This window comes from Scardinius erythrophthalmus, assembly GCF_964197995.2.
Source record: "Scardinius erythrophthalmus genome assembly, chromosome: 5".
NCBI lineage: Eukaryota > Metazoa > Chordata > Actinopteri > Cypriniformes > Leuciscidae > Scardinius > Scardinius erythrophthalmus.
Window position 1 is genome coordinate 51,841,476 of NC_138225.1, and position 14,697 is coordinate 51,856,172.

General features: G+C 35.9%; 2 protein-coding genes across 6 annotated transcripts; one reads left to right on the top strand and one right to left on the bottom strand.

Annotated features, from left to right (window-relative positions):
- Positions 1–129: 129 nt before the first annotated feature.
- On the top strand, positions 130–11,723 carry gtf2h3 (general transcription factor IIH, polypeptide 3; the record flags this gene model as incomplete). 3 transcript variants are annotated; one of them, XM_081366326.1, is made up of 14 exons in its annotated part: positions 168–295; positions 464–543; positions 645–751; positions 1,006–1,136; positions 1,324–1,386; positions 1,507–1,536; positions 1,726–1,754; positions 1,838–1,912; positions 2,008–2,061; positions 3,559–3,627; positions 3,706–3,841; positions 5,381–5,417; positions 5,513–5,610; positions 11,277–11,723. In XM_081366326.1, 13 exons carry the CDS (start codon positions 286–288, stop codon positions 5,580–5,582), a joined length of 891 nt encoding a protein of 296 aa, XP_081222452.1. In that variant the 3' UTR covers positions 5,583–5,610; positions 11,277–11,723. The 3 variants fall into 3 exon arrangements, with proteins under 3 accessions (XP_081222451.1, XP_081222452.1, XP_081222450.1); XM_081366325.1 differs by lacking the exon at positions 11,277–11,723 and having other exon boundaries at positions 130–295; positions 5,513–5,763; XM_081366324.1 differs by lacking the exons at positions 168–295; positions 11,277–11,723 and having other exon boundaries at positions 448–543; positions 5,513–5,763.
- Positions 3,363–14,695, bottom strand: dguok (deoxyguanosine kinase). 3 transcript variants are annotated; one of them, XR_014030245.1, is made up of 8 exons: positions 14,433–14,695; positions 14,106–14,212; positions 13,012–13,211; positions 11,389–11,536; positions 10,347–10,462; positions 9,316–9,415; positions 8,806–8,945; positions 6,166–6,249 (listed from the first exon to the last, which is right to left on the bottom strand). XR_014030245.1 is itself a non-coding variant. In XM_081366328.1 (7 exons), exons 1-7 carry the CDS (start codon positions 14,572–14,574, stop codon positions 3,826–3,828), a joined length of 822 nt encoding a protein of 273 aa, XP_081222454.1. In that variant the 5' UTR covers positions 14,575–14,670; the 3' UTR covers positions 3,363–3,825. The 3 variants fall into 3 exon arrangements, 2 of the variants coding, with proteins under 2 accessions (XP_081222454.1, XP_081222453.1); XM_081366328.1 differs by lacking the exons at positions 6,166–6,249; positions 8,806–8,945 and adding an exon at positions 3,363–3,834 and having other exon boundaries at positions 14,433–14,670; XM_081366327.1 differs by lacking the exon at positions 8,806–8,945 and having other exon boundaries at positions 5,686–6,249.
- Between the last annotated feature and the right edge of the window lie 2 nt (positions 14,696–14,697).

The window sequence follows — 14,697 nt, forward strand, 5'->3', positions numbered from 1 at the left end:
TTTATTTATACGCTACTAATGCGATGTAAAACTGAATGAATGAATGGAAGAATTAGTAGATAAATAAAAAATACTAAAAAAAATAATTAACAAATAAATAATAAAACGCATGGAATGTTTCCCGCTCCCGCACAGGAAGTGGCGCTGTGCACCTGCTAATTTAGTTCGCATCCTAACAGTGAATACACAGAAGAAGACGTCCGAACGGCACAAATGTTTACATATCGGATCAAAATATCAATGAAATACCGTTTATAGTGATGTAGAGATATAGGAATCGCAGCAATGGCATCAGGTTTGTAAATCGTTAAAAAAATATGTTTTTGAAATGTTAACAAGAAAGCAACTTTTCATAAAAATAGGTGGAAGAATCTTAATTTTGAAAACGCATGAGCTGTGATGCTCTTATAGACATGTAAAACATGATGACTCGAGTGATATATGAAAATGATAATGTTTGCAGAAGACGAAATTAATATTCTGGTTCTGGTGCTGGATGTCAACCCAGTCTGGTGGGGTCAGCAAGCTCAACGAGAGCCGAAGGTAATGTGTGGTTTTACTTCATTGAATGGGGTTATGACCCTGATTCATAACGGTTTCATGATTTTGCCCATTAAAATGAACTTTTTCCTCCTTTCTTTCAGTTCACTCTTTCAACATGTCTGGACGCTTTAATGGTCCTGGCAAATGCACATTTAGTAATGTCAAGAACCAACAAACTAGCCATCATCGCAAACCTGTATCATGAAAGGTAGACAATTAACTGATCATTTATAGTTAACCTGCTCATCTCAACTATACATTATTTACACACACACACACACACACACACACACACACACTAAAATATCCTAAAATATGTCAGTGCCTCAAGATTTTTTTAACGCTACTTAAATGCTCTAATTAAAGTAAGTTCTAATCCTGGCTTAGTCTAAGCCCTGTCTGTGAAACCAGGCCATAGTTTACAAACATACACTAAAACTAAACTCTTTTTTTGTCATCAAGCCACTTCCTATATCCCAGTAAACAGTGGAAACCAGGGGATGAAATATCCGGAAGTACTGACGGCAAATATGAGCTTCTGTCCGCGACCAATGATCTCTTTGCAGAAGAGATTAAGAAACTCATGGACAGAAGTAAGTTATTTAAAGATTGTATTGTTTTTATACAGATTAACAGAACTAAATGATTTGTTTTGAGAAATGTTTTTCTTGTGCTGATTGGTTTGATGCATTTAGCCTATTATCTAATACCATATTTAATTTGCAGTGTATTCTGGGTGATACTACTCGAGCATAACTGTGTTTATTTCCCTCTTAACAGCAGAAGTGTGTGGGAATCAGACAGACTCGCTGCTGGCCGTCTCTCTCTCCAGAGCTCTGTGCTGTATCCTCTACTGACCATCCTGTTTATTTCACTTTAGACCTAAAGAGAGTTTTGTGAATAAGATATGATATGCACACTTCTACTACACACTCCCAATTTTCATTAATTTTCAACTCTCAGACATTCATCGAGTCTCGAAGGAAGTGCAAGGTAAACACGCTGTCATCATCTCTTCCACAGTGCAATGAAAACCAAGCACATATGATTCATATATCAGAGCGATAGTTCTATAAAGCAATGTGAAATTAAGATTTCCTAACGCTTTAATTAAATAGATCTCATTATTTTTATTGTGTGCAATTAATATTTGGAGTGAATTCTCGTGTGTTTTACTTCCAGCTGGACAGGACATGAAATCAAGGATTCTGGTGAGCTCTTCTTCAGCTTTACCAGAATATATAACAGTGTTTAGCTCTATAACTGCATTAACACACTCTGATTGTGATCTCAGGTCATTAAAGCGGCCGAGGATTCTACATTACAGTACATGAACTTCATGAATATGATCTTTGCAGCGCAGAAGAAGGTGAGGGTAACAACTGAACGAGCATCTTTACATGTGAATTATGTTTTCTTCTGGTATTGATATGCATATGCTTCCATTATTCCCTGTTCATAAAGAATATCCTGATTGATGCCTGTGTGTTGGACACCGACTCAGGACTATTGCAACAGGTATTTTGTTTGATCGCAGTGTTTAAGGCTACTTGCTTGCTTTTATTGATGTCGTTTTTAAACTACACAGTAAATATCATTTATTTTATTAAGAAAGCTACAGATGATGATGATAATACCACACGATACATCAATGTGAAGCAAAGTGATAAAGATTCGAATAATGCTGCAAATGATCGTTCAGACAGCATGAAGAAATAAATATGTATCTAGACTTAAAGGGATATTCCACCCAAAAATTTTTATTCTCTCATTTACTCACCCTCATGTATAAATATATATTTATATATTTATATATTTAAACTCATCCCTGATGTATAAACACAAAGGAAGATTTTCTGAGTCTGTGAGTCCATATATAATGTCATTGGATATTGGTTTCACATTTGAAAAACTACACACAGAAATCAAAATCATGTTTTAAACTATATCATATATCATATCATATCATCTATATTATCATTATGGTACATCATAGTAGTTAAAAATACACACCTACCTAAAAATTAGGGCTGCACGACATTGAAGAAAAATGCGATATGCGATAACTCATTAAATAATGCGATATTCAATACGATAATGCTTAAAGTGTGTACAATAAACTTAAATTATCTTTCAAATATATTTAAAATGATATAACCTACATGTGTTTCACTTTCTTTTTGTGACGAGAAAACATCCCTAAACTTCTGACAGTGAACATCAGTGTTTTACTGTCGCGTAAGAAGTGCTATTTTAACATCAGTGTAAACCACAGGATTTCAGGTGATCCTACATTAGGGTTATTTAACAACAGAAACTGAATAATCAAATGTAAAAATAAAACTCTGCTTAGTTTTCACTGTATGAATGAAATATATCCTGATTCTTATTAAAGATACAAAAGTTATTCAGCCAAGAGCAGTGAGTGATTTTCTCTTCGTCTTTTGTTCATGACCGCAATTGTTGCAAGCTCGCGATATATATGTTACCGGCAAAGTGTGTAATCCGGCATTCTATAGAATGCCTAGGTGATGTATAGAATTAGGTAATGTATTTTTGCCAAAAACCATCAGGCATTCTATACAATACCGGGATTTCACACTTTGCCGGTAACATATACATTTGTGATATTTCGGTATATTGTGCAGCCCTACTTAAAATCTTTGTTTGCGTTTATCTGAAGAAATAGTCATAAACCTTGGAGATGTCATGAGGGCGAGTAAACAATGAGAGAATTTGAATTTTTGGGTGAAATATCCCTTTAATGGTCCAAATTTCTACCGACTATTTCAAGGACATGAAGCGGAAGCAATTTTGTTACCACTATTTATTATATTGTTATTTGTTTGAACAAAATTCATGAGTCTTGCACAGATTTGCAAATGCATTAATGATTGCTCATTGAGTTTTTCTGATGAAAAGCATGCATTGCACACACTGAAGTCAAGCTGAGTGTTTCTGAGTGTTTTCAACAGTGCTGAATTATTTGATTTGATTGAGTGTGTTTTTCAACAGGCTTGTGACATTACCGGAGGCTTGTATCTCCGAATCCCTCAGAAGATTGCTCTGGCACAGTATTTGCTGGTGAGATATTCACACGTTCATCATATGGTAGCCGGTTATTCAGTGTTGTGAACGTTCTCATGTTGTGTGGTGTGTCAGTGGGTGTTTCTGCCAGACGCAGAGCAGCGCTCTCAGCTGTTGTTGCCTCCTCCGGTGCACGTGGACTACAGGGCCGCCTGCTTCTGCCACCGCAACCTTATCGAGATCGGCTACGTCTGTTCAGTGTGCCTGTCAAGTACGTTTTCATTACACTTTATTGCTTATTATTGGTTTGGAGAAACACATGTTTGAGTCATTGGTGGGTTTAGGCTTGTTTCAGACTAGAGATGCACAGATATGAACATTTTGGTCAAACCTGATAATTCTTTGTATGTGACCCTGAACCACAAAAGTCATACGGGTAAATTTTTTTAAATTGAGATCACATGAAAGCTGAATAAATAAGCTAGGATAGGATGATATTTGGTTGAGATACAACTATTTGAAAATCTGGAATCTGAGGGTGCAAAAAAATCAAAACATTGAGAAAATCTCCTTTAAAGTTGTTCATTTATATTGGCGATTGTGCAGCATTCACTCACAGAAATAAATGTTTTATATATTTATGGTATTTATTTGGCATGAAAGAAAAATCGATAATTTTGACCCATACAATGTATTGTTGGCTATTGTCACACATATACCCGTGCAACATGTGACTGGTTTTGTGATCCAGGGTCACATATTTGAAAGCCGATAACCAATATATTGGCTGATAAATCTAAATCCAAATTTTTATATCATGTTTGAGAGCCTGATTATAAAAACAAAAGTCTCATCATTAAAAGCCATGTCCCAAGCACAAAATTATAACGTTCTCATTATAATATTATGTAGCCGATATGACAGACTTGCACTGTACATGTTGCACTGAACTGTATTTTAGTGATTTCAATCATATTTCAAGAAATTCAAAACCATAATGTTGAACAGTGCACATCTGAAGTGTCTCAGCTGAAGGAAATAATACATTATTTATCGACTTTAATGTATTGGCCAAATTTTCTTAGTGAGCTGATAACATTAAAAATGAACATGTGACCCTGGATCACAAACCCAGTCACATGTCGCACGGGTATATTTGTGGCAACTAAAGGAGATTTTCTCAATGTTTCGATTTTTTTTTTGCACCCTCAGATTCCAGATTTTCTAATAGTTGTATCTCGAGCAAATATTGTCCTATCCTAACAAACCATACATCAATCCAGGTGATGTATAAATCTCAATTTCAAAAATGTGACCCATGTGACTGGTTTTGTGGTCCAGGGTCACATATCGTCTGACATGGTGGCCGATATTGTGCATCTCTATTTCAGTCTCTTGTGTCTGTGCTTGTGTTGAGCAAGTATTACAATTTAAAAGAAATGTTTCCTATTTAAAATGAAATGTATTCCTGTGATCAAAGCTGAATTTTCAGCATCTTTACTCCAGTATTTATTCATATGATCCTTCAGAAATCATTCTGATTATCATCAATAATTTATTTTTGTAGAAACCGTGCACTGAAATGGAAATCTTTAATTGAGGGAGATCACATTAACATTCACTGCTCATGTTTACAGTCGGAAAACTGTAATGTTAATATGGTCTCTGATATCAAGACGTGTCACTTGATGCTGCGGACACAAGAAATAGACCTTTGGAAAATGTTTTTATTAACTTGAACCTAAAGATCCTTCATAGCAGGGTTATCTTTTAACATGCTTTGCATCTTTTCCTCCCTTTTGTTCACCAGTATTCTGTAACTTCAGTCCAATCTGCACGACATGCGAGTGAGTCTTTTCAACATCGCTTTGAAACGTGTCTAATAGAGAACATGTGGTTTCGGCAACCTTTAACAAACACTCTTGTGTTCTTCTGTTTATAGGACTGCTTTTAAAATGCCTCTGCCTCAGGTGGCTAAAACCAAGAAGAAGAAAGTGAAAACTGCAAACTGATCACATCCAGGTTACCTCATCAACAAATGTGTGTATTTTGATGAATGGCATACTTTTTTAACTGTGTTATTTGAGCTTTAGGGGAAATTATAAAAAAAAAAAAAAAGATTTTGATATGTTTATTTGAACATGTTTTGGTATTGCAGCACACAGAAATAAATAAATGTTTTTTTTTTTACACAAAAATAATAAAGTGTCTACTTTTCACATTCATATCTTTCACACATGGCAGAAATGAAGTGAAATCCACTTTATTCCGACACATTAAGCTATGTAACTTTACTGAAATAAGTTAAGAATTAAAAACAACTAACCATATTACAAGAAATATCCTACTTATATCAGTATGGTCTTAAACTGGTTATAGGTTATAAAACATAACATGTATAATGTCACAGTACAGTTTTCATTACTGGCGTATTACTGCAATGACGGTAAGCCATTATTGGTCATGTGTTATTTCTGTGCCCTACTCCAACATCAACCAACTTACTCTGTGTAAACATTGAGAAAACCACATTAGAGACGAATGTCTTCTGCAGAAAGAACATTAGTTCTGCGATCCTCAGTTGGACGTTTCTGTCCTAAAGAGAAATGGTCCATGCTAAACAATCCTTGGGCTTCGGTCCCACGAGGCCGTTTATAAATCACTGAAAAACTGTCTGATCTAGATCAGGAGAAAATATAAACTCAATACGTTGCTTGTGTGATGCGTGTCATATTGAAGCTCGTTTCCGCCACGGAATAAAACAATTAAAAAGGTAATTGTGTCTTTTTATCTCTCAATTCAGGCTTTTTTGTTATAATCATGGAATAAGAAAGGGAATCATGACTTTTGATACAGATATTTACAGACTTTTTTTCCTCACAATTGCAAGTTATATCTTTTTTCCTCTTACTTTTTTTTTGCGAGGAAATTTGCACAATCGCCTTTTGTATTTATTCTGTGGCAGAAAAAGGTTTCCAAAGTGTCAACATATACAGAAATAGAAAAAAAAAAAAAAAATTATATATATATATATATTAGGGTGCATCAAATTTGAATGGGAAATTTTAATTTCAAAATATCAATTTGGCTGGCATTGCATTTTGTTCCAATTAACATAAAAATGACTTTTGCAAAGTTTTGAGGAATTTCATTGAGATTTAGGGGTGCCACCTAACACATGAACTTTGGCGAAATTACGAAAAATGTGCAATTTTTTGTCTAATTCCCAAAAGGTTGACCTGGAAATGTTGAGTACAGTGACCTTTTATACAGTAACATGTTCTATAGGGTTATCAAAGTAAAAGTTGTTTGTTTGCGCTTTGGGCAACTTGGGCATTTCTCAGAATTCAACTTTCAAGATTGTCCATTCATTTGTCCTATATAGACAAAATGAATGGAGGTCAATGGGACATGTTCACGTGGCCTTACCCTGTTAATTTACTGTAACAACTACAATGCTACTCTCAATACACATGAGACATCTACAGTGGGGAGAACAAGTATTTGATACACTGCAGATTTTTAAGGTTTTCCCTCTTACAAAGCATGTAGAGGCAAAAAGCAAAAATCCAGAAAATCACATTGTATGATTTTTAAGTAATTAATTTGCATTTTATTGCATGACATAAGTATTTGATACATCAGAAAAGCAGAACTTAATTTTTGGTCCAGAAACCTTTGTTTGCAGTTACAGAGATCATACGTTTCCTGCAGTTCTTGACCAGGTTTGCACACACTGCAGCAGGGGTTTTGGCCCACTCCTCCATACAGACCTTCTCCAGATCCTTCAGGTTTCGGGGCTGTCGCTGGGCAATACGGACTTTCAGCTCCCTCCAAAGATTTTCTATTGGGTTCAGGTCTGGAGACTGGCTAGGCCACTCCAGGACCTTGAGATGCTTCTTACGGAGCCACTCCTTAGTTGCCCTGGCTGTGTCTTTCGGGTCGTTGTCATGCTGGAAGACCCAGCCACGACCCATCTTCAATGCTCTTACTGAGGGAAGGAGGTTGTTGGCCAAGATCTCGCGATACATGGCCCCATCCATCCTCCCCTCAGTACGGTGCAGTCGTCCTGTCCCCTTTGCAGAAAAGCATCCCCAAAGCATGATGCTACCACCCCCATGCTTCACGGTTGTGATGGTGTTCTTGGGGTGGTACTCATCCTTCTTCTTCCTCCAAACACGGCGAGTGGAGTTTAGACCAAAAAGCTCTATTTTTGTCTCATCAGACCACATGACCTTCTCCCATTCCTCCTCTGGATCATCCAGATGGTCATTGGCAAACTTCAGACGGGCCTGGACATGCGCTGGCTTGAGCAGGGGAACCTTGTGTGCGCTGCAGGATTTTAATCCATGACGGCGTAGTGTTTTACTAATGGTTTTATTTGAGACTGTGGTTCCAGCTCTCTTCTGGTCATTGACCAGGTCCTGTCGTGTAGTTCTGGGCTGATCCCTTACCTTCCTCATGATCATTGATGCCCCACGAGGTGAGATCTTGCATGGTGCCCCAGACCGAGGGAGATTGACCGTCATCTTGAACTTCTTCCATTTTCTAATAATTGCGCCAACAGTTGTTGCCTTCTCACCAAGCTGCTTGCCTATTGTCCTGTAGCCCGTCTCAGCCTTGTGCAGGTCTATAGTTTTATCCCCGATGTCCTTACACAGCTCTCTGGTCTTAGCCATTCTGGAGAGGTTGGAGTCTGTTTGATTGAGTGTGTGGACAGGTGTCTTTTATACAGGTAACGAGTTCAAACAGGTGCAGTTAATACAGGTAATGAGTGGAGAACAGGAGGGCTTCTTAAAGAAAAACTAACAGGTCTGTGAGAGCCGGAATTCTTACTGGTTGGTAGGTGATCAAATACTTATGTCATGTAATAAAATGCTAATTAATTTTTTTAAAATCATACGTGATTTTCTGGATTTTTGTTTTAGATTCCATCTCTCACAGTTGAAGAGTACCTATGATAAAAAATTACAGACCTCTTAAGTAGGAAAATCTGCAACATCGGCAGTGTATCAAATACTTGTTCTCCCCACTGTATACTCTGAATATGACATTGTCCACTCTAGAATACTGTTGATGTTAAGCTTAATAGCTTAGCTAACATAGATAGCAAACGGTTGCTAGCTAACGTTAGCTAGATGTAATACCTGTAAATATGACTTAAATGACTTATGAGTATACAAAGTATACAAAGACACAACTACAGATATGATAGTAATATGTAATAATACATACCCAACACAGAAAGATCACCTCAAACAGAAAGATCACCTCAGTTTTCTTGAGCTGTAGTATTGTTTACCTCAGATCTCCATGATCTCCATTGAGCACTGTTAACCACTTTATCCAACAAAAACAGATGTGCGGTGGCACCCCTAAATCATCATGTACAGGAAAAATATTTTGCATGTGTTGTTTCTACATATATTGGAACACTTTTAGCACCCAGCCATATCAAAATTCAAGAATTGTGTTTTTTGATGCACCCTAATATATATATATATATATATATATATATATCAGTCTTCATATATATATATATATATATATATATATATATATATATATATATATATATATATATATATATATATATATATATATATAAATAAAACAAATAAAACATTTAAGGACATTTATATTTATTCAATAAGCAGACACTTTTCAAAGCAACTTAAAAATGAGAAAATGCACTAAAAATCTAATAATGCTAAAAATGAGGTCTTTTTCCTGAGGAAGGCTTACCTTTGTTAAGAGATCGTCCTGCACTTTCAGGTCCTTCTCAAACTCCACTTCCGCATCTAGTACCAACACAGGCACGTTCGCCAGGTGCTCGAAATGAACCCTGTGTGAAGAAAGAAGAGCACTAATACAATACTGTTGTCTTTTAGAGCTGATTTACAGCAGAACTGAACTCTGTTTGCATCATTGATCATCATTTTCCTGTTGTAAAGCTGCTTTGAAAATCTGTATCGTATAAACCGCTATAGAAATACAAAAAAGGTGGCTGTTCGGTGTACAAAATATTATTTAGAATCAGCAACATTCATATATCAGTAAAAATTCAGATTGGAAAGAATGCAATACACACACTAACATTCAAGTTTGGGGTTTGTAAGATTTTTTTTTTTTTAAGTCTCTTCTGCTCACAAGGTATTTATTTGTTAAAAATACAGTAAAAACAGTGAAATTATTAAAATTTTAAATAACCGGTTCCCATTTGAATATATAATCATAATTTCTATCCTGTGATCACTCCAGTCTTCAGTGTCACATGATCCTTCAGAAATCATTCTAATATGATTTGCTGCTTAAGAAACATTTCGATTATTAACAGTTATATGTGATTATGTAACAGTTGAGCTGCTTCATATTTTAGTTGTTTTCAGCATTTGTTTATGATTAAAAAGTTCAAAAGAGCAGCATTTTTTTTTTTAAACAATCTTTGGTAAAATTATAAATGTCTTTACTGTCACTTCTGATCAATTGAATGTGTCTTTGCTAAATAAAATAATTAATTTCAAGACAAATCTTACTATCCCCAAGCTTTTGAACAATAGGCTAACTACTGTCATACACTACACATCAGAGAAGGTACACATCACTAACATAGGTTATTCATCCAATTCAATGCATTACATTTCTTGTCAAATAAACAAAATCACTGGTAAAAAAACACACACACTGTAGTATCGATTTTTTTGTTTTGAGGATCGATACTCGACGTCAGCATCGATATATCAACACTTCATATCAATACGTCCCTCCCTACTCACTTTGTGGTCTTGTGGATGAGCCAGTCTTCATGTCGAGTGTGGAGTTTCTCGAGGTAGTCGAGCTGAATTCCCTGTTCCTCCACTCGACCTCTTCTGCCTAACCTCTCCATGCAGATCTGCACAACACAACCTTCACATTCAGAAACTTACTCATTCTAACAAGTCCATTAACTTCACATTTATTCATTTTGAAGTCACGTATCTCTGAAGCAACTTACAGACCACTCAAGACACGTTTATGTAATAATAAAATTAGATGTTTCTGACATGTAAACTAAGCTTGATTTCTGGCCAACAGGTGTTTTGAGTCACTGTTGTGTCCGAGAGCTGAAAAAATGATGGAAGGAAACAAGTCACATGTTTACATCACAATCGATCTACATTCCTTCATCTGAATGCTTAAAAAAAAAAAAAATTATCCTTTGCTGACCATGATGTAAACCAGTCACATGTCGCACGGGTATATTTGTGGCAATAGCCAAAAATACATTGTATGGGTCAAAATGATCGATTTTTATGCCAAAAATCATGAGGATATTAAGTAAAGATCATGTTCCATGAAGATATTTTGTACATTTTCTACCGTAAATATATAAAAATATTATTTTTGTGAGTGAATGCAGCACAATCGCCAACATAAATGAACAACTTTAAAGGAGATTTTCTCAATGTTCAGATTTATTTGCATCCTCAGATTCCAGATGTTCAAATTGTCCTGTCCTAACAAACCACACATCAATGGAAAGCTTTTTTATTCAACTTTCATATGATGTATAAATCTCAATTTCAAAAAATTGACCCATGTGACTGGTTTTGTGGTCCAGTGTCACATATGGTTTTAATTGAGTTAATTCTAATAACCCTGAACTCTGTGAATGTGAACTCGCTGACTGATCAAGTTTCAGACACATCCTATATTGTACACTTTAGCACGACCTGAACACTGCATGGACCAATCAGCATCCATGACTGGAACAATCGTAAACAGCATGTTTGACCATCATCATCATCATCACCGTGAGCTGATGAAAGCAGTGCAGACCTGTGGAGATGCTCGGAGATATATGATGCCTTCCAGCTGAACTCGCTGCCCAAACTGCTCCACCAGAAACGAGTGCCAATCCTGATACACTGCCCACTCTGTTGAGTTTATACAGCCGAGCTCAAACATGTTTAAAGCAAAGATGTACCTGAGAGAGGAGGACATACACACTGAACATGGTGACAATCAACATATTTAATCATAATATACCTTTGACAAAAAGAATTGTGCTTAACTGTATTGAATGTGCACTTGTACATCAAATCTTAAAAGTATATATTTTAAAAATCTGTACTTGCAGATAATATCAATTAAATAAAAGGCCACTTAAATGCACTTAAAGAGTTTCTTAACACACTTTGTAATCATGTCAAGTTAAAAGTTTCACTTTAAAGTACAACTTAAATCATTGTTTTAATAAAGTACACTTATTTTGATGTCAACTAACATACAAAAGCACATGTAAAGTACTTGATTATAATTTTAACTTTAGTGTTTTATTCAATATTGCATTTAAAGTTCATATATTTTATGCAACTATACACATGTGTAATTAGTATTACAAATATTTTAAATAGATTGGTGTCAAAGTTCAATAGAAATGACACGAAAGTATATTTTAGTTTACCATAAATGCTTGTCAGCACATTCAGTAGTGCACTTAAACCATATTTAATAGATAACAGAAGAAATTACCTATAAAGATGTACTTAAGTGGCTCAAAAAACACTAAAGTTCAGCATTTAATATACATTAAACTATAACTTCGTGTTCAAAAAATATTACATCCAGTTCACACTTAAGTATATAATCTTTTAAAGTATATTACTACCTTAATACATACTCTTAAAGGAGAACTCCGGTCAATTTTAACATTGAGCTCATTTTATTGTACATTTGGAGTGCTGTCAATACAGAGAACAACTACAAAAATCGGTGTTGCCTACACCGAGTTATTCTATTTTTAAAATTTGCACCCTGTTGACTTCAATAGGGCAAGTACTAAACCTGCTTTTAGCCTCTTAACATCCTTGATGTGTCATTACAAGTGCACAGAAAATGTGAGTGATTCCTTCTGAGTGAACACGAGTGGATCTGACTGCAGTAGATGTGGAAGATATGTATAAAAATGATGTTATTTAAGCCAGCGCAAATACCTGTTTACATCCTGTTTTTCAGTTGAAGTCCAAAGTAGTCGATTGCCGAGTTCACGCGCGTGATCATAGGTAACTAAACCTATGCGCGTGAACTCGGCAATCGACTACTTTTGACCGGAGTTCTCCTTTAAGAATCTAAATGGTCCTTTTCTAGCATTTAATAACAGGAACAATACTTTATCTTATTTAAAAAGACCAATGGTCACTGACCATCAAAAGAAGTAATGTAATTTCTGAAAAGTATCAATAAAAAAAAAAAAGTTAATTATCAATATTGCCAGAAAATATGAATTTTTAACTGACACTAAGTTACAGTTGGCTTTCAAAATAATTTTGAAGTTAGGACACCATTGGGGTTGCCCTAAAGTTAAGACAGTGTTTAGGATTTTTTTGTGGAGTTTAGGATACTTCTGTAATAAAATAAATTTTTAACTGACACTCTCGATGAAAAGTGTAGTTTCATCACCTGTCACTGTAGACGGAGCGCTCGTACACACGCACCGGCGAGCCCGAGGACTTCCTGGATCCGGCAGAAAGCGGCTGAAGATGCGAGCGCAAGCGACTCATGCAGGAGAAGGTCTGGAAAGTGTAGGACCAGCGTTTGGGATCATGATACATCATCTGTAACAGGTTACTGGTTGACGGCTGAGGACAGTGTTCGCTCTGCTACACAGAAAACAAGACAAAGCACACGATAAACAATCGTCCCAAAAGGTATTTGGATGAAGGCCTCACTTCATTAGATTGAAGAATATCAAAGTGGCACTTATTTTAAAGAAATAAAACAATAGGTGTGCACAAACATACTCTAAGGTCACTCAAATCAAAATAGACAATTTATTCTCTGGAACATTGTCATTTTTTTTTTTTTTTTTTTTTTATGGAATATCGTAGTATTATAGATGATTCATCTGTGCACATCATTCTTTGTTTTATTCATGTACCTCCTAATCTTGTATCAAAATATATTCCCCCCCCCTCCCTCTGGCAGCATCTCTTCTCTTATGACATAAACAGAAGCTCAACTGAAACTGCTTGATAAGTGAGAATGAACCTCATTGGTTCTTGCTGAAGCTCAAACGTGCTGCGTAACACAAGAATGAACCTCATTGGTTCTTGCTGAAGCTCAAACGTGCTGCGTAACACAAGAATGAACCTCATTGGTTCTCACACGTCAAACATGCTTGAGCTTCTGTTGACCACAACGGATGTGAGTTGATGAATGTTTATATGTGAATAAAAAGCCTAAATCAAATCTGTTCATCATATAAAAGTGATCGTGTCTCTTCAGAAAATTTGGACTAAACTGCTCAATTCATATGGATTAGTTTTATGATCTCTTTATGAAAGTTTTGAAGCGTCAAAGTGGTAGTTGCGTAGCTGTCAATGGAGGGACAGAAATCTCTCAGATTTCATCAAAAAGATCTTCATTTGTGTTCTGAAGATTAACGAAAGTCTTACGGGTTTGGAACGACACGAGGTTGAGTAATTAATGACAGTATTTTCATTTTTGGGGTGAACTATCACTTTGTTTGTCTATGACTAGTCTATTACACTGACCTGGTTGGTTTGTTCCACATTTTGCCATTTGCTGACGGGCTCTGCGATCACTTCCCAGTCCTGTTCTGTGTTCTGTAACAGTCTGGCAAATGTTGACTTCCCGACCGCTTGAGATTCAGAAGACACACAAGAGACTTTATTAGCAGGGTAAAAAAGGCTTTATGTTACCAAAACATTGGTAACAATAAATTCCAGACAAATTTACACACAACTCAAGCACAGTCATGAACTATTTTTTTTCCTCTAAATTGCATTACGTACCTCATTACCACAAGTATAGGCATTAATAATGTAAAAATATAACTTATATAAACAAACAAAACGTACCAATGTTTCCTTCGATCGAGACCCTCTTTATTTGACCGCTTGTGCTCATTTGTTTGCGCGCCAAACGGTAAAGAGAAGAGCTCGAGAAAAGACGTTTTGTCTTTCTCACACTCATCCCTAACATATTACAGAAAAATAACATTTACATTATTCATATGCAAGACCGTTATGACCATTTTATTTGCCCCCAGCAACTTGGCAAAAAGCGTGCTTCCGGTTAAGGAATGTTGTAAGTTTCAAAATAAAAGTTCTTTTTAAGGAACGT

Excerpts from the sequence above, each read along its gene's own strand:
- dguok (XM_081366327.1), bottom strand. The coding sequence starts at position 14,574 with ATGTTATTTTTCTGTAATATGTTAGGGATGAGTGTGAGAAAGACAAAA. Across the intron at positions 10,463-11,388 it reads ATCTCCGAGCATCTCCACAG|ATCTGCATGGAGAGGTTAGG; the intron begins GTCTGCACTGCT and ends TGTGTTGTGCAG. Across the intron at positions 6,250-9,315 it reads AGGACGATCTCTTAACAAAG|ATCAGACAGTTTTTCAGTGA; the intron begins GTAAGCCTTCCT and ends CTCCTGATCTAG.